Genomic DNA, 22,887 nt, shown 5'->3' with positions numbered 1-22,887 from the left:
GGGGCACTGTGGAGTAGAAATATTGTAAACTGAGGCTTGTAGAGGGAAGGGATTACTTGTGGCTTGACTAGGCAGTTAGAAGCAGTGCAAAGATCTTCTAAAAGAGCTTAAGGCATATTGCAGGCCTGGCTCTTTGTGTCATTCTTTCGCCTGTATAATGGGGGTGCTATACTAGGTTGATGGCCTGTTTGTGGTTGCACATTCCTATTAGTGAAATAATTTATAGCCTGTACTCTATTAAATGTGTATTTGTTCATTTACAAATATACATATATTCTACTCTATGACATGAAACAATAGAAACAAGAAAGGACATGAAACAATAGAAATAAGAAAGACTAGATGAAAATAAATGTAAATAGAAGCTCTAGTGTTTTTCTTTCTCTACTGTCATCATGCCTTCCCTCTGAGATGTGAATACTTCGTTTTGAAGACAAATAAATCAGATGATCTGGTAAGGCTCCTCCAGATGGAATGTCTATGAAGAATGTTGTCCAATATGGGGGTCACAAATAAGAAAGACTAGATGAAAATAAATGTAAATAGAAGCTCTAGTGTTTTTCTTTCTCTACTGTCATCATGCCTTCCCTCTGAGATATGAATACTTTGTTTTGAAGACAAATGCATTTTATTTGAAGAAAACTTATTTGAAGACAAATAAATCAGATAATCCGGTAGGGCTCCTCCAGATGGAAGGTCTACGAAGAATGCTGTCCAGTACGGTGGTCACTAGCCACACGTGGCTATTTAAATTCATTAAAGTGAAATACAATTTAAGACTCAGTTTCTCAGACACACTAACTACATTTCAAATGCACGATAGCTACATGGGCCTAACGGCTACTGTATTTGTCAATGCAGATTACAGAACGTTTCCATCATTGAAGAATAAACTGTTGGACAGTCTGTGAAGCAAGTAGTCAAGACCACGTAGCTTAAAACCTAATTGCAGCAACTATCCTTGACTAAGCCCTTGCTATGACTAAGCATCCTGGGAAGCATTTTGTGACCACCTCATTTAGTTCCTACAACAACCTCTGAAGCTAGGCGCATTATCTGGGGGAGGTGGGGGATGAGGTATGGAGGGATCGGGAGTTGCTCAAAGCTGACCAGCTAGTTAGAGGTTGAGCCCCGTGTTCTCCTGGGCACCCTGCAGGGACTTCCCAGATTTTTCCAGGCACGTGCTCTCCAGGCTGGTTACTGCAAGCGTGCTTCTCTCTTCTACAGGTACAAAGGAAGTTTCTTGCAGAGCTGTGTTCAGCTGAGAGCCAGTAGACTTCGCATACCAACCTGGGTGCGAAGAAGAAGCCGTCACCCTCCCCCACTCGAGGGACTGAAGCCATTCAGGACCCCTGGGCAGACCTCTTCAGAAATAGCAGGTAATGCTGTCTTTGGAGGTGCAGCCAGACGGGGCACTTGAAGGCACCTGCCCAAGGCATAGACACTGGGGATTTGGGATGGGTAGCAGTCAGCTCCAAGTGCCGCAGGGGTCAGGCTCAAAAGGGAGAGTAAAGAGGCATGACGTCTATGAGAGAATCAAAGTGACCCTAAACTAGTGGGGAGGGCATGCGGTAGAAGACGGAGAATTCAATATTGAGAAGTCACCAATATCCTTGAGTACTGGCCACCTGTGCCAAGCTCTGAACCAGGTGCAGGTTCCCTCTGGGACCCAGGAGAACATGAATCACAGCTCTTGGTGCCTCTACTTTGACTATCTCTAAAAAGAAAGCTCACTCAGTTCTCTCTGCAGGGTCGTTGTAAAGCTAAAGTGGGTCTGTGGATGGGCTTGAGAGCCCATGTGAAGTAGAAAGATGGGTAGTTATGTGACGCTGCCGGGTACATTGCTTACATGTGAAGCGGTAAGAGGCACACTCTTCACCATGCTTGGAAATAAATAAAGGGCGAACTAAGTGGGGCTGCTTCCTGGAAAAATGGCTATTTTAAGCTGCAATCGGCAAATGGTTCAACTTCTCTGGACCTCAATTTCCTCTCCCTTTCTCCCCTTTCCCCAGCATTAAGGAGCTCAGCCTTAGCCTTGCTTGATTGTTGATCGGGGAAAATGAATACCCTGTGGGAAAGGCTGCAGGGTCCCATCTGGCCAGCAGTGCCTGAATTACCATCCTTCTGTGGTTCATTGTTGTCTGTTTGGCTCAAGGGCTAACCCTGGGCTCTGTCTCATGCCTGAGGTCTTTGGCCCTGGGGGATCCTTTGCTGGGGCAACTCCGCCTCCACCTTTGTGTAGCTCCAGCGCCCCCTACAGGCAGATGGCACTTGAGTGCTCTCCCCACACCTCTGCTCCCCAACCCCCAAAGCCTTCCAGGGTAGGCAAGGACATGGACTAGTCTTGTTTCCCCGAGAGAATTTAAATCCAGGCAAGAATTCATCTTACAGTTGGGGCCAGTTGTTGAAGAAGAAAGGTTGTTTTTGTTAAGGAAGGTCAAGGGTCAAGCCCCATGTGGGAGAGGCTGGGATGCAGGGGGGTGGGTAGGTGGAAATTCCATCAGGGAACTGGCTCTGAGGTCTCTTCCTCATCTGTGGCTCTCAACCTCACCTCCATCTCCCTCCTCTGTATCCAGTGAAATTGCCCATTGGGCTGTGCTTGATGCTGCCATGCCCCATGGAGGGCATCTCAGGGCTAAATGCTGGTCTGTACCACCAGGACAAGAGGGTGTTCTCCCCCATGCAAAGGCCAGGGGACCATGCAACTCTCTGCTTTCTCATTGGGCCTTCCTGTGACAGCCACAGGTGCCATCGATGTCACCTCTGTGCTCTCCAGGTGCCCTGTGGATGCCCCTCCTCTCTCCTTAAGAGTTTTCCAATGCATAACCCACAGCTGGAAATCCAGGTCCAGCCCAGCACCCTCTGAAGTGCCAACTCAGGGCACCTGGGAATTGTGCACAGAATTGTGTGTGTGGCGGTGACTTCCAGAGGCATGGGAACTCCAAGTACGAAGTGAGCCTCGGGGGTCATGGTACTTGCTGGGTGACTCCCCGTTCCCTGTTCCCATGGACTCTTCCCTTACTTTTGCCCCCATCAGCTCCAGTTCTCGAATTTTCCTTTATAGGGTAGAGCTTGGATGGAACCCCTGCTGAAACACTGGCAGAGAGCTGGTAGCCCCCGCTACCTAGGAGGTTCTGATGGTCATTGGTGGAACCCAACAAAATCAGCCAGAGCTCTGCCAGTTGCCCCTGTGGAGGAGCTTACCACCAGCTCTCTTCCCAGCACCTTAAGGACAGCCAAATGGAGCTGCTCCTGGAACTCCCCATCAGCCTCCCTGCTTAGCTCCCCAGGCATTGGACTCGGCACTGTGGCAGGGAGGGGAACTAAGGTGACCCCTGCTCTCAATAAATGTGATACAGGACAAAGACAGACAGACTGACCCACTGTCCACCCCTTAGCTCAGATGCCACCGGGAACAACATTGGCAGATCTGTTTGCTTCCCCTGGGACATCTCGTGTCTGTCTAGGATGTCGATGGTCTGTCAGTGTGAGATTCAAGGTGCAGCAATGCCTTGCAGACTCCAGCACAGATGACCAAGTATCATCATATGCTCAGCATTATAAACACACGTGCATGACAGTTAGCACATGCTGAGTGCCCATGAGTGTGCATGTGGGTAATGAGTGTTTTCTTGTTGTTCAGCAGAGAACGAGGTCATCTCATTAGTGTTAGGAGAGGAACACAGAAAGGAGGCTCTTTCTGGAAAGATGGGGGTTCTTTTGGAAATCTGGATGTAGGGAGAACAGACAGAGGCTTTCTGGACGGGGGTTTGAGTGGATAAAGGCTCAGGGTCAAGAAGAGGGAACATGGGGAGGTCAGATAGAGTGTAGGTGGGCTAGGCACATGCTGGGCCCCCAGAAGATGTGGGACAGCCATTGATGACAGTGTCTCCACTTGGGTGTCACCTATATCAGTTTCCTAGGGTTGTTGTAGGAAATTGCCACAAACGTGGTGGCTTTGAACAGTAAAACTGGATTCTCTCCCAGTTTTGGAGGCCAAGAGGCTGATGCTCCCTCTGGACTTTGTAGGGGATGATCCTTCCTGGCCTCTTTTGGCTTCTGGGGCCTCCAGCTATTTCCTTGATTTGTGGCCTCACCTACATCTTGTGGCCTCTGCCTGCATCTTCATGTGGACTTCTCCCTGTGTCACTGTGGGTCATATCTTCTTCTGTCTTTCTCTTATAAGGACACTTGTCATTGGATTTAGGAGCCTCACTAAATGTGGGCTTATCTCATTTCAAGATCCTTAATTTGATTACTGCTTCTGAGACCCTTTTTCTAAATCAGGTCATACCCATCCACAGGTTCCATGGACTAGGACCTCAGGGCCACTATTCAACCATCCTATCTGTGAACCAACAGAAGTGACCTTAAAATGTGTTTGTAAACAAAAAAGGCAGGGACACACATGGACACTCAGTGCACAAGAATGCACATCATCTGGGCTCTCATTGTTTGTAAACCATTTTTGCAGGAAAGTTCTATTATAAACCTAATACAATTAAAACAGAATTGCCCCAGCCGCTGCCAGCAGGACATGCTCCACACTTGGGGGAACAGTTGTCCAAGTGACCACGGGTAAGCCTTGATGCTGATAGCTATGGGGCCCAGTGGCTTCCCTTCAGGAAGAAAGCCCAGGGGCCGGTGGGATGGGGCTCCGCGGGGCCGCCACGTATGTGGATCGTGTTTGTTGGAGCTGAAATCCGGCTGTGGCCTGACTTGTCCAGCTCACACGCTGGCCCTGAGCATAAGGCTGTGTCAGCTGCAGCAGGGACACCTGCTCCTCTCTCCTACTCCACAGGGGACACAGTTCCCAACGTGTTCCATGGAAGTTGGCACCCCTGCCTCATCTGCAGCTTATCCTGCATGCTCATGGTGACCCTGGGGGCCTCGGTGTGAGCAGAGAGCCCAGAATGAAAAGCCCTTTCACCCCTTCTTCCCTTCAACCTCAGGGAAGGGTCCTGCACACTCACCCCATGGACTAATGGAGGAGCCCCAGAGATCCTGAGCTCCCTCCATGTGGGGGAATTCCCACTTCCATAAACATCCTGTTTCAACATCAGCATTTCATTTCTTTCTTCACACCTAAATCCCAAGAGCAAACTAGGGGCACCAATGAATGGTGAATAAAACCAAATCCAGGGAGAAAAAAAATTCAGAAACAAAACCTGAATATAGATCTAAGAAACAAATGGCTTTCCACAGCTCAGATTCCTGCTGGGAACACAGCTCCACCACCCCATCCCCTTACATAGGTAATAAGGCCCCAGCAACAGCCTGGAATGGTGACAAATGTCTGTGCTTTCACGTTTGTTATTTGAGCATCAAGTTGAAACAGGGGCCTAGGTCCCTGGCTCCCATTTTAAAAGGCCCTCCTCTCCAGCAATTAGGAGGGACATGGAGGATGTCCACTGCAGGGCAGCTGTGAGCTGCAGGACGTGGCAGAAGCCCTAGCCCAGAGAATATCAATCACTGCTTCCTCCTTATTGAAGTGTCAGGGAGGGAACCGGGAAGGCTAGTAGGGCAAACCAGCAAGCTGGAGTTGACAGATCATGATGGACACCATGGAGTTGGAGGGTGGAAGAATGCTTTAAAATAAATACCACTGGAAATCAAAGGGGCACAGGGGTTTTATTACCAGCACTTGCCAATACCAATATTTCACTGTAGAGTGACAGGCACTCTGAGGGCACTGGGTGTTTGAAGACAAAGCACTGTCACTTCAAAGGAACCCAGAGCTGAGCCTGGCGGTCCACCGCTTACAAACAACTTTCTCGAGTCTCCTTTGACCTGGCACGTCCTGGATGGAGAGATCAGAGCTGGGTCCTCGGTGAGGGAGCTGACCTTGCGTGTGTGTGTGTGTGTGTGTGTGTGCTTGTGAGTGTGCCTGTGTTTTTTTCTTTCTGAGGAGAGATGACCTGTTTTCCATGGCGGGACAATGATGGGGTAATCTGTTTTGGGTGACCCAAGGGGCTGTCACTTGGGGAAACTTGGTAGAATCCAACAAAGAAATTGAGAATGACCTTTGTGTAGGTGGGGATCGGTGGGATTTCTCAATTTAAAGGCAGAGAAAAACTTTAGATCCTAATCCTTATAGGCCAGCTAGAATCAGTAAAACATTCAGAAATAAGAAGTCATGAATACTTGCGTCCAGGGACTGAAATAAAATGTGATAACTGATAATTTTGTCTTCCTTATTTTTTGGAGACATTTCCTGTCAATAACTTAGGAGGATGATGGAGAGAGATTTTTTAAAAAATATTTTTAAAAAAGAAGTTTAATTTCCCTCTCTCCTAAACTATTCCAAATGCATGGTTCTAATCATTTGAATTAACAGATGGCTTGGCAGTGAAGTCATCTGTAAGCAGGAGGCCAGAGGAGTTATGAAGGATAAAGACCTACTGTGTAAGATTGTACATTGATTGGAGTCTGTGAGACTCCCCGGACAACTGAGTCTTTTTTCCCTAATCCTAAATCCAGTAGTCCATTCCATCCAAGTTTCTAGCTAGTGAATGCAGGAAACTTGAAATTTCTTTTTAAATATCAACTAAGGTGTATTTCCCAGGCACCCCAGGCTGAGTGTGACTAAGAATGGACAGAAGCTTTGCTATTTTAAAGAACATTCTTCCTCATCACATTCGCTTTAGGATCAGGGCTGAGGGGTGCATTTAATCTCATAGACTAGGGTTGTCTCATTGAAGGGATTGGTAAGAAAGTTCTTAGATATCAAGTCATTGATGTGCCAGGGAAAACAGGCATCTACCTTATAATCCAGACGTTCTTTATGGAACACTGCAGTCATAAGGTTGGCTGGTTAGGTGGGAACATGAGAACTTTCCCTAATAGACTGACTGCTGGTAAATTTAGACCCCATTCAGTTCTCTCTCTCCCTGCCTACCATCACAACCATCCATGCCCTTCAGATTAATTTTCGCAATATCATGTAAATTGATTGCTAAGTGAAATTGCAAATTGTGCTCAAGATGTTGCATTTTGTGAAATTGATAGAAAAGACCATTGGCAGCCTGCTGATTCACACCCATTGGCAGAATCAGACTAGGTGACAAATGAACAAGAGAAAAGTGACAAAGATGATAACTCTAGGAGAGTGGCTTGAATATCAGAGGCTTAAGAGAAGTCTTTGGAAAAATTGATAAAGCTCTATAATATCATTTTGGGGGGTGGGAGTCCTTCCTGATGACCTAGCAATTAAAGTAAATGCAAGGTAAATAGTCCATTGATCTACCCTACAATTTTATGTAAAAATGTATGTCCTCATCAATACTTGACTAAGTTTTGTTGATGTTTAACAATTAGCTCATAGTTTGCCATTATAACCTCCAAAATGGAGGTTTATTTTTATTTTATCGTTGTGGGCATATTAGCTTATTTTCACAACTTTTGGTTTTGTCGTTTTTCCAGATAAATTCTCAAAGTCCTTAATACTATTCACTGTGAAATTGTGGTATTGCGAATGAATTGTGAATGAAGTCATTTTAGGTGGCCTTTCCCCTGTAGCAATGATCTCAACTAAAGAAGACCATGTTTACCAAGCTGCTAGGTCATCTCCTCCGTGTTTGCATCCAGGGGCCTAGCACTGTAGCAGGTCCTCAATAAATGTTTGTTGAATGAACAATTTAACAAACATAAGTTTCTTTACCTTGAGGTTCCTGAAGCTTAGTTTCAGGTGAAAGCACGAGCAAAGACCAGCCCCCAAATCTTCTTTGAGCATGAACAAGAGCAAGCATGCCACTTGGAGTCTTGGTTTCTGATTGTGGGTTGTGTCAATAATGGAAAAATCCAGTGGGTTACCAGTGGGATGGCAGTGGAGTAACCACAAAATTCAACTCTATGGAATCATTTTCAACCTTAGGGGTCATCTTATGTCACCTCCGTTTTATGGATGGAAGCTCTGGGGAGGTAAAAAGTAGTAACTGAACTGTGAATGTCCTTTCCATGCCTTTTAACCTGACGTCCTCTCCCACACTACAGTGGGGCCATGTTGTAAAGGGTGGTGAGGTTTGTTTCCAAAGCTGGCCCCCAAGGCACAATCCCTATTGTCAAAATTATCTTTGAGAATCCTGCAAATCTATCATAAGGGTACAATTTGTGTATACAACTCTGAACAGAAATTCTCATGCACAATATGTTTGAGGACTGCTGAGATGAAAGAAGGAAAGAAAAAAGGCCATCCTTCCATGCAGGCAGCTTTGAAGATAAACAGCAAATCCTCCCACTGAAGAGAGGTGAGAGAAATTCCTATGTGTCCCTGCTTCACTGCGTGGTGTGTGCCATTTGGTTTTAGCATTAAGCCTCTAAAACTGCTGTGACATCTTAATGGATTGAGTTGTTGTGGTGAGGATTAAGCAAGATAGTGGAGTTGTGTCTTCTTGGGTCAGGGAAGGGTGAGCTTCAACAGTTAGGGTGTAGGTTAAATGCATGTGTGATGGAACTGTGCTGCCGTTTCATTTCTCACTTGGAACGCCTTTCTTACTCTAGCATAGGAGCTTGGGGGCAGTTTTCCACTGGACGGCTACTCCATGTCATCTTGAGTTAGCTGGTGCCACTCAGTCAAAGACGATCCCTTCTAGCCCAAGGAGAAATTCACAGCAAATCACGTCTTGAAAATGCTCTTCCCACTATTTTCCCAGTTAGAGTCTCACTTAGGAAGACAAGCTTCGCATGTATGTGTGTGTGTGTCTGCACATGTGCTCACATGCCCTTGTGTCAGTTTTCCATTAGAGAAAGCAATTGAAAATTACACATCCATACGAAGGGTGACACCACCTAAGCAAAAGCTGCCGAAGATTCTCTGTTGTTGTGGTTACACAATTTCTGATGAGGTCACTGATCTGAAATGATTATCGTTCAGAATGTGGGGAGGTAGGGGGATGAAGTCAACATCATTGATTTTGTTTGTATTTCAACTGGGACATCCTGTTCTCTGTGATCCTAATGCCCATCAACATACAGCCTTATTGTCATTCTCCTAATATGACAGTCATTGACCCTTGTGCTGCAAAAAATAATCTCATAAATAGATTTTCCCTGTTTTTATATTTATGTGCACATCTCTTTCTAGCCGATGACATATCAGCTTTGTAAAAAATTATTATTATTGAAAACCTCTGTGCTAAAAGTTCCATTAACTGAGACCTGTTCTATTTACTCGAATGCTTGGGTACATTAAAACATTCCGTGGTATAAAGAGTGCTCTTATATATTTCCTTAGAAACACATTTTGCGGAACTGAATGGAGAACATTGATGTGGTTGAGGTTAATTATTTGGGCTTTTGCTGGGCACATTGGAAGTTGTGCCGCTTCTCCTGGTACACAGACTAAAATTGGAACAGTGAAGAGGAGCTGAGCGTGGCCCTGTGCCCAGATGACACATCTGAAGTCATATTGATTGAGGGAGATGTTTTATTGAACGATAAGAACTACATTGAGTTTATGGTTTTGCAATTTCCTGCAGCTGGCATGGTTTATAACAGTAAACACAGCAAGGTTCAGGGCTATATTTCCAATGGAGATTTTAGAAAACTCTCAATAACTCAACTCAGGAGGCACTTTCAATTTAGGAAGCTCATACACATTTATCCCCTTGGACACACTTGTGATGAGTGACTTTTATCCTCTTTTGGCAGATGGAGAAACTGAGGCTTAGAGAGTTGTCCAGTGACTTGCCCAGAGGCACCCAGATGATTGATCTGGGGATCAGCACTGATTCCTAAATTGAAATCATCTAGGTGCCACCTTCAGAACTTTTGTTGCATCTACATGTCACCTATGTGATTCTTTACTTATTTTTTCCCCTAGGTGCACTTACAAAAAAACTTAAGTCCAATTATTTCAAAGAGAAGCTGTTTATCGATACTGAAAATGAAAAGTTAATATTATGTGCCATTAAGGGAACACTGCAAAAATATTAACACTACAATGTCTTTGGTAAATAAGTTCTAGCCAGAATCTGTTGTGAGCTGAAGTCCATGAGCCCTAGGAATACCCCTTTTGCTAAAAAGAGATTTGGAAGTGTTAGGGAGGCATTCAAGATGCATTAGCACCTCGTCGAGACTTTCTTCTTTCCTTAATCAGAAGATTAAAAGAGAATAGAAGAGAGAACAGCTTCATCATTGTGCAGTTCAGTTTTATTTAACTTTTTGCTTATCAATCACCTAAAATAACCACCAACTCCCTCACCCTTCGCTGGGCCCCTCTCTTGGAGGGCCATACCCCCTTTTTTTCTGTCAGTAGGATCCTCATTGGCTTGCATTATCTCATCTAGAATTTCCTCAATTTTTGTAAGGCCTTGACCTGTATGGATTTAAACCACTGAACCAATTCAGCAGAATTGACTGCAGAGGCCATGGGCAACATTCTGCAAAGACCCTCCTGGAAGAGCCTTCCCTTCTCTGCTTCATTGGGCTAGGGTGAGAGGCACTCGCCAAGAGTTTCGGAGGCAGCCTGAATCCCTGCATTTCTTTTCTTTTGTGTGTGTGTATGTGTGTGTGTGTGTGTGTGTGTGTGTGTGTGTGTGTGTGTGTGTTTTAAAAACTTTTATTTTAATTTCTGGGGTACCTGTGCAGGATGTGCAGATTTGTTACATAGGTAAATGTGTGCCATGGAGTTTTGCTGCCAAAGGACTATAAATCATGCTGCTATAAAGACACATGCACACGTATATTTATTGTGGCACTATTCACAATAGCAAAGAGTTGGAACCAACCCAAATGTCCAACAACGATAGACTGGATTAAGAAAATGTGGCACATATACGCCATGGAATACTATGCAGCCATAAAAAATGATGAGTTCATGTCCTTTGTAGGGACATGGATGAAACTGGAAAACATCATTCTCAGTAAACTATCGCAAGGACAAAAAAACCAAACACCGCATGTTCTCACTCATAGGTGGGAATTGAACGATGAGAACTCATGGACACAGGAAGGGGAACATCACACTCCTGCATTTCTTACTGATTGATTGAGTGAGATGGAGTTTCACTCTGTCGCCCAGGCTGGAGTGCAGTGGCGTGATCTTGGCTCACTGCAACCTCTGGCTCCCGGAAACCCTGCATTTCTAAGATTCTGGGACACTGATTGGGAGCCCATGGTGGCCATGCTGCCTGTGGCAGGAGGAGGTGGTACACACATGATAGAGAGATGGCCAGTGTGCCAGGGTGCGTGGGGGGATGGGCGCAGGTACAGTGGAGGCTCACAGGATGGAATGCATGATAGAGAGATGGCTAGTGTGCCAGGGTGCATGGGGGACAGGCGCAGGCGCAGTGGAGGCTCACAGGATGGCACGCATGATAGATGGACAGTGTGCCAGGGTGCGTGGGGGACGGGTGCAGGCGCAGTGGAGGCTCACAGGACAGGGCATCACCTGCAGGACTTCTCAGGCCTCAGTCGGGGCCTGAATTTTTTTTCCTGAGAACAACAGGGAGCCACTGAAGGGTGAAGGGCAAGGTGCAGATAATCCCATTTAGGTTTTCTAAAGATCACCCTAGACAGAGTGGAGCAAGAATTGGGGTAAATAGAGTGGGTATGAGGTACTGATTAGGAGACCACTGATAGGCCGGGCACCTTTCTTCTTAAAAAAAAAAAAAAAACTTGGCAAAAGTGATGCTCCACCTAGAGGGGCAAAAAAGTTAAATTATTAGTTTTTAATTACATGTGTAATCATGAATACTTATCTTAACACATTAAAATGCAATAGATAAGGCTGAGGTTCAGTTTCACCACTACCCCATCCCAATACTATCCTCAGGTAAAATGACAGTTTGGAGTCTGGAGTGCATCTGACAGATCTTCATCTCTCTCTCCGTGTGTGTGTGTGTGTGTGTGTGTGTGTGTGTGTGTGTGTAACACAGCAGCAGCACACTGCACATCTCATTGCACAACTTGCTGTTTTTACTCAAAAACGTTTTGTGGTTCCACACTGTGAAAACATGTAGATCTGTCTCAACTTCCTGAGCAGGGACAGAGTCCCTTTGGGTGGGAATACTCTTATTTATGAAGCCATTCTCCTATTAAGGAAGAGTTTGGTCATCACCAGTGTTTCACGCTTCCATGATGCTCCTTGGACATACTGTTTATATCTCCTTAGCCCAGGCAGGGTTTGCTCTAGGGAATAACCAAGAAGAGAAATTGCTGGGTCTTTGAGTGTTGTGTTGCACATTTTTAATAGCCATTTTCAAATTGCTTCCCAGTTTATACTCCTACCAGTAGCATATTAAATACCTCTCTTTTCCTCCAGCTTATAAAACTTTTTCTTCTTTTCCCCTTGGATGAGTGAAAGATGCTACCTTCTATGCCTGTGGACAGCAGGGCCTTTCCAGCCCTCCTTGCTTCTCACTAGGGGTCTGTTATCCATTCTGTCCGTGGAAGGCTGGCTTTCTCTAGTAGAAAAAAGAACATGGAGGGACAATAAGACTTGTTTTTTTTTTTTTTTTTTTTTTTTTTTTTAAATCACAGGGAAGTAAGTTTCTCTTGACCAGACGTTATGTCCACTGGGCACAATTTGATGTTCTCACCAAATATTAATAGATTGTTCCTCAGCAGAGGCACGATGGATCAGCCTGCTCTGGGGGGACTCTCACTGCAAAGGACACCAAGGCCTTCCTCTGTGCCCAGCGAATTCATTAGACCCAGTTAGCAATTTGCAAAAGAGATGAGTTGATCTGCAGGCTGCCAAGCCCCAGTGTTACTCAGCTACCTCCCAGAAAGCTCAGAGAAGCCCTGGCCTCCCAGGAGCCTGAGAGAGCAAATAGTAATATGCGAGGCTTTAGGCAGAGGCTGAGCAGAGTCGTCATTCCTCATTATAAACAGAAGCCAGAGAGATGAATTTCTCAGCCCTTCCTGGGTTAGGGTGGGATTTGGGGCCACAGTCCAGACTCCCGGGATAAAATGAGAAGGTTCACAAAGCTGGGGCTCCCAATATGAGAGCAGTGTTTCTTTTTTCAAGCTTTTATTATTCCCAAACAGATTCCCTGGTTATCTTATTTTGAAATGTTGCTGCTGCAGGCAGAACTTTAAACTCTGCATGCCTGTATTAGGAGGGACTCTTCGGGGTGTAAGGAAAAGAGGCTTGATTCAAATTGGCCTAGACAAACAAACAGAACCCAATTCATTATCTCACGGAACAGAGAGAATTGCTTCAAGCTCAGCTGGGTTCAGAGGCTCTGTAGGTGGGCGTGTTCGTCTCTCTCCATCTCTGGGCAGCTCTAGTCCTGCCCAGCTTTTCCGTGCTTGCGTTAGCGTGACCGTTTTTTTTTTTTTTTTAATAACTGAGTCCCCAAACTCAATCTAACTGGCCTGGTTTGGTCATGTGGCTGTCCTTGGCCCCGTCACTGGGGATGTTGAGCGGCCAGGTATGGGTCCTGCACCTGTCCTTGTACTGAGGGTTGGGTTGGGGCCATCTCTGCTACAGCCACTAAGAGGAGGCCGAGGAGGGCAGATCACCTGAGGTCACGAGTTCGAGACCAGCCTGGGCAACATGGTGAAACCCCCTCGCTACTAAAAATATAAAAATTAGCCGGGTGTGGTGGCATGCACCTGTAGTCCCAGCTACTTGGGAGGCTGAGGTAGGAAAATTGCTTGAACCCAGGAGGCGGAGGTTGCAGTGAGCCGAGATCGCGCTATTGCACTCCAGCCTGGGTGACAGAGTGGGACTGTGTCTCAAAATAAAAAATACACAATAAAAAGAATAAACGAGAGATGGTTCCCCCTAAAGAAGAGGAGGTCAGGCAAGTAATCACAGCAGATGTCCCCTCTTCCTCCATGCAGACATGGGGAAACCATCTTACTCATGGCTTAATGCAATTACGTATGCATTTGTGAGCCACTGAGTGTCTTTTGAAGCCCCACGAGAGGAGAGGAACAGAAGATGGCTTGAGCCCTCACCTCAAGGAGCTTAGGAACCGGTTGGTGGACCAAGACACCTTTGTGAGACAGATGAGAGTCACGTGGCCTGAGGGTCCCAAGCAATCACTGGGGCCTGTTCTGTGCCAGGCAATGTGTGGGAGCAGGAAGAGAGGCAAACAAGAACATGACATGGCCCCTGTCCTTAGGGAGAGCCCAGTGTGGCAAGGGGAGCCGGCATAGACTGGTAAACAAGTCATTACAAATGCAGTGCGGTGAGCTCGCTGATATGATTAAGCTTCCAAATGAGGGATCCTGACAAGGCCTGCTGGAGCGGAGAGGGGAGAGTGTGCTAGCATAAACAGGAGCATAGCAGGGGGTGGGGCACGCTTCCGACACTCACCCCAAAGGCCTCTCCATTCGGCCCCCCACTGCAGAAAGGAGTGTCAGCAGGGCATGTGGGAGAACTGAAGGCTGTCACTCTTTATCATGCCTTCTTTCATCCCTCGATCATAAAGAATTTTTGCCATATACTCTAAACTGCTGGGAATAGAGCACTGAACTACTATGTACTTATTTATCTAAAATGCTAAGTGTTTCCCTTAGCAATCACTAATAGATTCCTGTAGAAACGGAGTGCCATGATTAGAATTCTGATGTCTGTGCCAACAGAAGGTGGGAAGGCAACAATAGGTAGTGCACTAATGATGGGTTCAGTGGGGAGGTGGGTGGGTAGGACGATATAGTCATTGAAGGAGAAGGTTGAAATATGGGCATTTTAAAGATAAATATGTGTTTATGTTAAAAGTTGAGGGAGAGAGAGAAGAGAGGGAGGGAGAGAAACTCTCATACCTTTAATCCCATACCTGAAATGGGGACGGTTCTGCTTCTGAAAGACTTTCTGAAAACCGTTCTCATATTTGAGTTGGAAGACCCCCTTCTCTGCAGAGGGCCACAAATGAATCCTGAGTTTTGTTCTGGAATTTTCCTATGCAACGTGCTAGAACCAGTAGCCAAATAGAATCAGCGGATGAGGCAGAAAGAAAAATGAGGATCTCAGGGATGGAATTCAACAGGCTTCAAATGGGACACAAAGGGCAAGACTCACCCTCAACAAAATCACGGAGGCACCAGGCGCACCTTGCGCGGTCTGTTTCCCCGACACCCACCTGCTGCCTGGTCTTCACAAGGGGCCAGGCCCTTTTGGTTTTGGAGGCAGATGAGCCTGTAGGATTAATTCTAACTAAGGTGTGAGTGGAACCTAGGGGAGAAGTAACTTTAGGGGCTACAGAGAGAAACCTTCAGTGACACTGACTCATAATGGGAAGGCGATTCTTTTCTCAGTTCCCTCTCAAGCCTCTTGATCATGCCATGGAGAAAGTCTTGTTTTGATTCCATTTTTAACACTTGCCTAAACCCCTTCCTAACCTCCCTTTTAATCAGAGAGAAAGAGGTTAGGTCTCAACATCTAGCTAGAGTTTGAGAACACAATTCTGTTTTTATTGTTATTTCTAAAGAAGAATCTGCTCCTCCTGATGCCAGACACTCCAAAGTCTCCTCAACCATCTTACTCCATTAACCTTGGAAAGCCTAATGTTTCCCTTTCTCTTTGGCAGCCTCCTTTGAGGCCAAGGCTGGTACAGGATAAATAATTTTGCTTTCTGGATTTATAGGAATTGGTTTGAGTCTTGACTTTTACTAGTTCTTTGGGCAAGATTTGTTCCTTCTCATTGTCTCAGGTCCTCATCTGTAGAACGGGGCTGGAGTTTCTGAGTCCATAATTCATTTAATCTGGTGCCTAAGAACCCCATGAAGGCTGTCTAGGAATACCTGACTCATTTGCCCTTGAGATTGAGGAGAGGCTCAAGTTACATGAGACAGTGACTGTGAAAGTGCTGTGTGAACTACAAAGGACTTTACAGTGTGCGGTTATCATGGCTGGGAGGTGGCAGGGGTGAGCATGCACTGAATTTTCACCCCAGGTCTGGACAAGACGTCTTCAAGCCAAAGGAGGGAGTCAGTGAACGGTGCAGGTCCATACTTCCCCCAGCAGGGAGCTCGTGGGGATTCGGGAGTACATTCTGGGCCCTTGAGTTTGTGCTACATGCATGCCTATGGTGCTCTTCCTGCCGGGGTGAGACTTGCCCTCAAGGTTGAGAAAATGACGAAACTGGAATAATCCTCCAAGCTCCAACTCGTCCCAGAGGCCTTCCTGGCAATACTGTGCTCTGGTAGGGACCCCATCGTCCTCTAGGTAAATGGTTCACACTGGCCCTCACCCTACTGCTGGCTGCTGGCAGGGAGCATGGGGAATCTGCTCCAAAAACAACCATTGCTTCCTGCAGTAGCATTTTGAGAGTTTCCTCCAAATGTTTTTCCTCATCTAATTTTCAGTATGGCCCCGTGGGGTCAGGAGGTGATGTGTGGCCAGCCCTGTCCTAATTAGGAGTCTTGCCCAAGTTCATACGTTGAGGAAAAGAAATGCAAGCTCAGTTCCAAGGTTTTTCCCTTGCTAAAACTCTTAAAATTTTGGCTTGCTTATTTCCTTAACTTCCAAAGGACATGAAAAAGTGATTTTTGTACCACCCTCCACATAGACATTAGCGATCATTTTCAGTCATTTTCAGCTTTCCGGTTTTGCTAGGAGGCACCTGGCGTGCCGGGAACGGACAAAAGCCATTTTTCTAAGTACTAGCGTTTGAAATTATTAAGTGTTCATTAAGCACCCCCGGGTGCAAAGCACTCTCAGAGATGTTTATTTCTCAATTTTCCATAATTTCCTTATTTTTTTTTCCCCTAGCTAAAGGCAGATTGAAAAACGAACTCAGTGCATTGGAGTCTGAATCATAGTTAATGTGCGACGCCCCCTCCCTTAACTGCACTGTTTTCTTTCTGCCTCCTCCTGTCTCCCGGCTTATCAATCTGATAAAGTTCTTTTTAACCCCTACTCAGGGGCTGTAACTTTGCTTCATTCCCACGGGTATGGCAGGAAGCGATCAACGCAGAGCCCCGAACCCTACCCGCCCCACGGGCTGGGCTGGGCTGGGGGTCGAGCTCAGCGAAGCCTCGAGAAGGCTGTAGGGCGCCCGGGCGGGCGGCGGGGTGGGTGCGGACCCCTGGCTGGGCACTCCCGAGACCCCCCTACCCCGGTGGGTGGGCGCCCGGGGGCCTGGAGAGCCGCCTAGCCACGTGGATGCTTCTGGAAGAACACAAAGCCCGGGCCCCCTCCGCCCCCGCCGGCGCCGAGCCTCAATCTTGCAGGAGCAGAGAAAAAAGGCTCTGTTTTTCTCTCTCTTTTTTTTTTTTTTGACAACAACCTCACATAACCTCAAAAGTTACCCATGAATTTACCAAAACTTTTTATGAAACGATTTTAACCTCTGGTGGGGGTTAAAAAACAAGCCTTGTGAATTTATTACCCGGAAAAAAGCGCAGAGGGCTGGGGTTTGCAGCAAAGCCGCCTTCCAAGCTCCGTGGGGGCCCCCTAGCGCCCATCGCGGGCACCGCCAACGCCCGGCTCCCTCCTCGCTCCGCGGCGCAGCACGGCCTGGGGTCGGTCTGGGAGGGAGGCGGGAGGACCCCAGACCCGTGCAATCAGGGAGGGGCACCTGCTCTGAACACCAGGGACCTGGCGGCACAAATTTATTTTATGTTCGTAGGGGTTTCCGTGGTAGAACCAAGGGAGCAGGCTGAAGCCGAAGGAAGGGAGAGCAGGGTTTTGATCCTAGTTCCTTGGCTTCTGGAAATCGGCTGGGACCCCCAGCTGAACAAGCGACTGTCGTCACGGCCCCCGCACCAGACGACCCCAGCCTGTGGATGATGTTTCACTGCCCTCACATCAACGCCACCCAGAAATGCAGGAGTAAGAATGTTCACAAAGAGGGGAGGCAGGAGCCCCAGCTGAGAACAGGAGGAGGCAGGAAGGGGGCCTTGGAGGAGGTTGGAGGGGGTACATTATTTCAGTTTCCCAGGACCAGGGTGAGAGATGGGAGTGAAAGAAGAAAAAGGACAAAACGGGGTGCCGAGGGCTCTATTGGGTGCTCTCTGTCCGCAGGGATGTAAAGCAGAATGCAGGATTCTGCCGCAAAATGCAGGCTCCCAATCGCTGCACGGTGACCAGGACTCCCGGACCCTTCGCTTGCCAAGGGTGTACGATGGTTCCTTCCTCTCCAGCTTGCAGACACACTGGTTCTCTTTCAGAACTAGCCATGTTTTTTAAAAGCACATGGAAAAATATTAATAAGCAAACGTTTTAACAGAGAGATGCAGGAGGAGCGAGCCGGCAGCAGCCTCCCAGCAGAGGCAGCGGTGCTCCAGCGGCTGCGGGAACGGGCCTCGGAGGAAAGCACTCAGGCTCGCGGCCGAGTTTCACCACCTGTAGTCATGTCATCCTAGGGACGTGTCTCAGCTCTTCTCTGCCTCGGTTTCCCCGTCTGTAAAATGAGGGTGATAGTAACACTACACAAAATATATCTAGAATTTGAAAGAGTGCTTTGAATCATATAGCCTTGGCTGTTGGGTGGTGAGAAGGCCAGCTGGCTGGTATTCATCTAGCTCTACGGGGAAGGCAGAACCCAGATTTTACATTAAGTAAAATCGCTCAGTTTTTACAGGGTGCTAATTTAAACACACATACACACACGCATGGACGTGCACTTGCACACACACCCCATCTGGGCCGGAATAGTCAGCTAGTTTGAGACCTTTACTTCAAAGGCTGCTAGGAGGCCATGGGGCAGGAGGGAGGAAGGAAGGAGTCATCTCTGCCTGTCATCCACCACCCCCACATCCAGGCCACTTGAGCCAAACACTGAAACCAGTGTGGCCAGCACTCTTTTGGGGGTGGATGGATTACGGGGAAACATGTCCTTCTTTTCCGTTCCCCCTGGGAGAATATAGGAGGGCACCCACTTTGAGTACCCTCGCACCAGGAGGCCTTCAGAAGCCACCTTGGAAATGTGACGGTGCGTGGCGGGTGGGGGGACTTCCTCTTGTTCATGGAGACCTGCTTCCCCTCCCAACAAGTGTGTGCTCTGCAGGCCCGGCTTCTCAGCAGCCCAGGTACCTCGCCAACTGGGTGCTTTGAGGTGCCCATGGGCTTCTCATCCGTGGTTTGGTAGCATCCTGTTCCAAGCTGACTTCTCATGTTTTCCAGGAGGCCAACACTCTCCTGCACCCTAGGGCAGGAGAGCACTGGGTGGGGGGCACCTCTTCTGCCTCGTCCCATCCCAGCCTTCTTTTGTTCCCTCCTGATGGCTTACCCTGATGCCCTGATCATCTAATATACTCCAATTGCCCCATTGCCTTGACGAATCTGACTGTTCTTTGCACATCATCCAGCCCTGGTAGCTTCACTCCTTCAAGCATCCATGCATTCAGTAGCTGTTTGCTGGGCAACTACTAGGCGTTAGACATTGTTTCTTGAGGGGCAAATCAAGCACATTTCTCTGACTTTCGATTGTTTCTTAAAATGTTGAGGCTTTACAGTTTAACAGAGAAGGTTTAATGGTCGTTCAATCTAATAGAGAAAACAAAAACAGGAATTATTTGCTACGGTGATTCCAAAAGGGCAGCCCAGAGAGAACACTGAGAACCAAAGACATGCATTCTCCTTCATCTTTGTCCAAACAAATTAAATATGTTATTGGATTTTAAAAGTCCATACATTAATGGTTGAAAAGTAATTCGTTTTGTATGTTTTAATATGAAAACAATATTTTTAAAAATTGCTTCCTGGATTTGTAGGGTTTTTAAATTTTGTGATTTTTTTTTTCCTTTTTCATTCTTTAGAGTAGAATACTGCATGCTTTTAACTGGTGGGGGAAAAGCTCTTTATTAGTCTTTTCATTAGTCTATATCTGTTGTGTTCCATTGTGTTTAATTTCAATTAATCTGGATTCATTTAAGTAATATTCCATGATAGGTTCAACGCATGTATTTTTTTTTTAACTTAAGAAATGGGGAACATTTTTTGGTCAATTTTAAGTAACTCTATATTAAAGCTAAGAAAACCCACTTAACGTGGTTTACTCTGGAAGTCTCCTTGAAGAAGAAGTTGTTCTTTTTTATTTTGTTAGGTTTTGTGTTTACCTTTCCCAGTCTCGCCTTGGATTTTCCACGGCTGGTTTAGCAAGGCTTGCTTTGGTCCTGACAGCTCAAGTCTTTCAGTGCTTCTGAGGATGCAGGAGATATTTCTTCTTTGCTTCCAGTTTCACCACTCAGTAAATTTGTGGAGTCACCAAGCAGTCATCTGTGTAGTTTGATAAGGCAGAAAATGATGATTTCTCTATTATTTTGCTTAGAAGGATGAGAAACCAGATTAATCAACGTCTGTTGGAAATGCCTCTTTATAGAAAAGACTGGCTTCTTTCATCAGTGTCATGATTTGTGGCTCATATGCAGACACATTAGATGGTTTTCCAGGGGACAGGAGCAGACAATCAAACTCTGAATTTTAAGTCTGTCATTAGATGACATGAGGTAAACTTTAGTCCACCTTTGTTATGCTTAGGAGGGTGGTGGGGGCCGGAAGGCCTCCATGGAGTTCACCCATCTCATTCTCTGGGGCATCAGGGAAATCGTGCAATGTCTGTAAGAGTTAGGAGAATGTTTTGGTATGGGTTACCATTCTTGGTAGAAAGAGACTAAAACCCAGCTCAAAAAGGTTTAAGCACAAAAGGGAACTTGTTTGCTCATGGGATGAAAGGGCCCAGGGTAGCTCCAGCTGGATCCAGGGTTGTAAACAATGTCATCAGGGCTCTGTTGATCCCTCTTCAAATCAGAGTAGACGTTTCTCTGGCTTGCCTTCATCCCTAGGCACTTGGTGGCCCCATGGCCCTGGCTTATATCCTACCTACTTTCTGTTCAAAATCCCAGCATCAGTGTGGGTCTTATGCCTGGCCCCGAACCTTCTACTTGGCCAGGTAGGTGGAATATGCTCACTCCAAGAGATGAAAAGGAGTGGTCATAAGTCACCCAGCTTACATTGAGGAAGAATGTTCCCTAAAGGAGAACTGAGGTGGAGCATGGCTGCTGAACACACAGCACAGATGTCGATCACAACCTGATCTGCTTCCTAATGGGTAGAGGTGCTCAGTGAGTTGCTCGGCCAGCAAGCTGCCTTCTCCATGTTTTGTGCTACAAGTGATGTTGGTAGTGGATGCTGTTGGTGTCCTGTCTAGAACCCCTCTCCACCAGGCCAGGCCTCCACCCATTCCCATCTTTGTCTCACCCTTCCCTGCTTCTCTTATTCCCTCCACATTTTTCTTGGGAGTACCCTCTTAATAAAGCACTTTCGCAAGAGCCCAAGTTATATGTAAATCATGAAATGTGGCTCTTTCTCATTCATGCCCTATATAAGGCTATCACCTATTTTCTCAACACAAAGACTGAAAACTTTATAATATATAAAGATGTAGAAGAAAAAGGCAAATTTCTACTGTAGTTTATTAATCTAGTTGCCTCTGTCCCTTTAAATCATGCATTACATAAAGTCTTAGTTTAGGGACATTATGTTTTCTGCTCACATTTTGCAAAGCAATTCTAGCTGAACTTGTAGCACGCATCTTTGATAATGTCTTTGTCATCACCAGAGCCACTTGTTTGAGTCATCTAATAGAGTTTTCAGAGCGTAGCATTTCACTTTCATCCCAGCTCTTTGAGATTTAGTCCTTTTAGAATCCAAGTACAATGCCATAATAGAGATCTATCCACAGCCATAAGCACCCATTCACCTGACATTAGGGCAGTCACTTTCCTTTCTCCCGTAGGTGCCTATTTGCAATTTCCAGCAAATAAGCATGTTCTCTTTTACTTTTAAATCAGCCTTTAAGAGATTTGTTTACAATGGCATCCAGTGCTCGCTTATAATTGTATCCCAAATGCTCAAGAATAATGACTAAATTCGTGTTAAAAGTTCCCCTTCCGTCACCTTTTTCTAAACCAATTTTCTGAGATGATGTCTGTAAGTGACCCAGACCAGCACTGAATGGCGTCATTTCAGGCTAATGTATCTTCCCAAACAGTATTTTGTAATTCAAAATGAAGTAATTGAGAGAGTTCTCTGTAAAATGGGAGCCTTTGTATGAATTTGATTTTTAAGGTAACTATTTTCTGAGATAAATTTTGGAGGAAAAATCTCTTACGCTGAGACATACCTGCTTCTTAGTGTCATAGGTGCTCTGAGATCTCATTAGAGGGGTTGAAATGGGACCAGCTCCACTTGCTTGACTCAGATGTAACATTTGGAAAGTAAAATAACATTTGGCTGGATATGGAGAAATGTCTTCTTTATTTTAATACAAACTGAAGTAGAAAAAGACCTAGTATCTAATTGGAGGATCCAGTCATACAGGGATATTTGGGAGCAACTCTATCTTCCCATGCATTATTTTAAACAATCATTCGTTTTAACTTTCATTGTTTTGAATACCCTCAAACTTCAGTTATATTGATTCCTCATCCATATTATAATTGGTTTCCATTGTCTTATATTATGTAATAAGAATGGTAGTAGGAATAATCTTAGCCAACACCATCATAAACACCTCAGTGGGGTTTATGTTTCTGATGGATCAGTCACTATTATGGGCCCATTTTTTTTCTCTTTCTGAAAAAAAAATAAGCGCCATAATGATAGTCATTTTAAAGATGAGAAAACATGCACAGAGAAGTTAAGTGACTTTACTGGAGGTTACAGGAAAAGCAAGAGCTATGAATCTAGGAAGTCTGACTCCAGACCCTTGTTAGGAAATGCTGGGCTTTGCATTTCAACCACATAGGTTATAGTGATAATTGCAAATAAATATTCAGAAAATATTTTAATAAAAATATGTATATTAATCATCATAAATATATAACATATGCATGTTATATATCAAAGGTACCATAGGTATATTTGTAACACAGCGGTATCTACTTTCTATCAAATGTATGTTTACCTGTTATGTAAGTTAGATATTGTTGTGTAGCAAACCACCCTAAAACTCAGTGTCTCATGACAACATGTGTTTATTACTGCTC

General features: G+C 45.8%; 1 protein-coding gene across 1 annotated transcript in view; it reads left to right on the top strand.

The window, feature by feature from the left end:
- The window catches only part of LOC116463275 (zinc finger protein 831-like), a 104,041-nt gene that overhangs the window by 60,435 nt on the left and 20,719 nt on the right, over nt 1–22,887 (top strand). Inside the window, exon 4 of the mRNA XM_032146310.2 lies at nt 1,228–1,379. Coding sequence (XP_032002201.1) covers nt 1,228–1,379 — 152 coding nt within the window. The remainder of the gene's footprint in view (nt 1–1,227; nt 1,380–22,887) is intronic.

Source organism: Hylobates moloch, unplaced genomic scaffold (assembly GCF_009828535.3).
Source record: "Hylobates moloch isolate HMO894 unplaced genomic scaffold, HMol_V3 SCAFFOLD_32, whole genome shotgun sequence".
NCBI classification, from domain to species: Eukaryota; Metazoa; Chordata; class Mammalia; order Primates; family Hylobatidae; genus Hylobates; species Hylobates moloch.
Note: the sequence above shows the minus strand (reverse complement) of the source record. Positions and strands in the feature narration are given on the sequence as shown.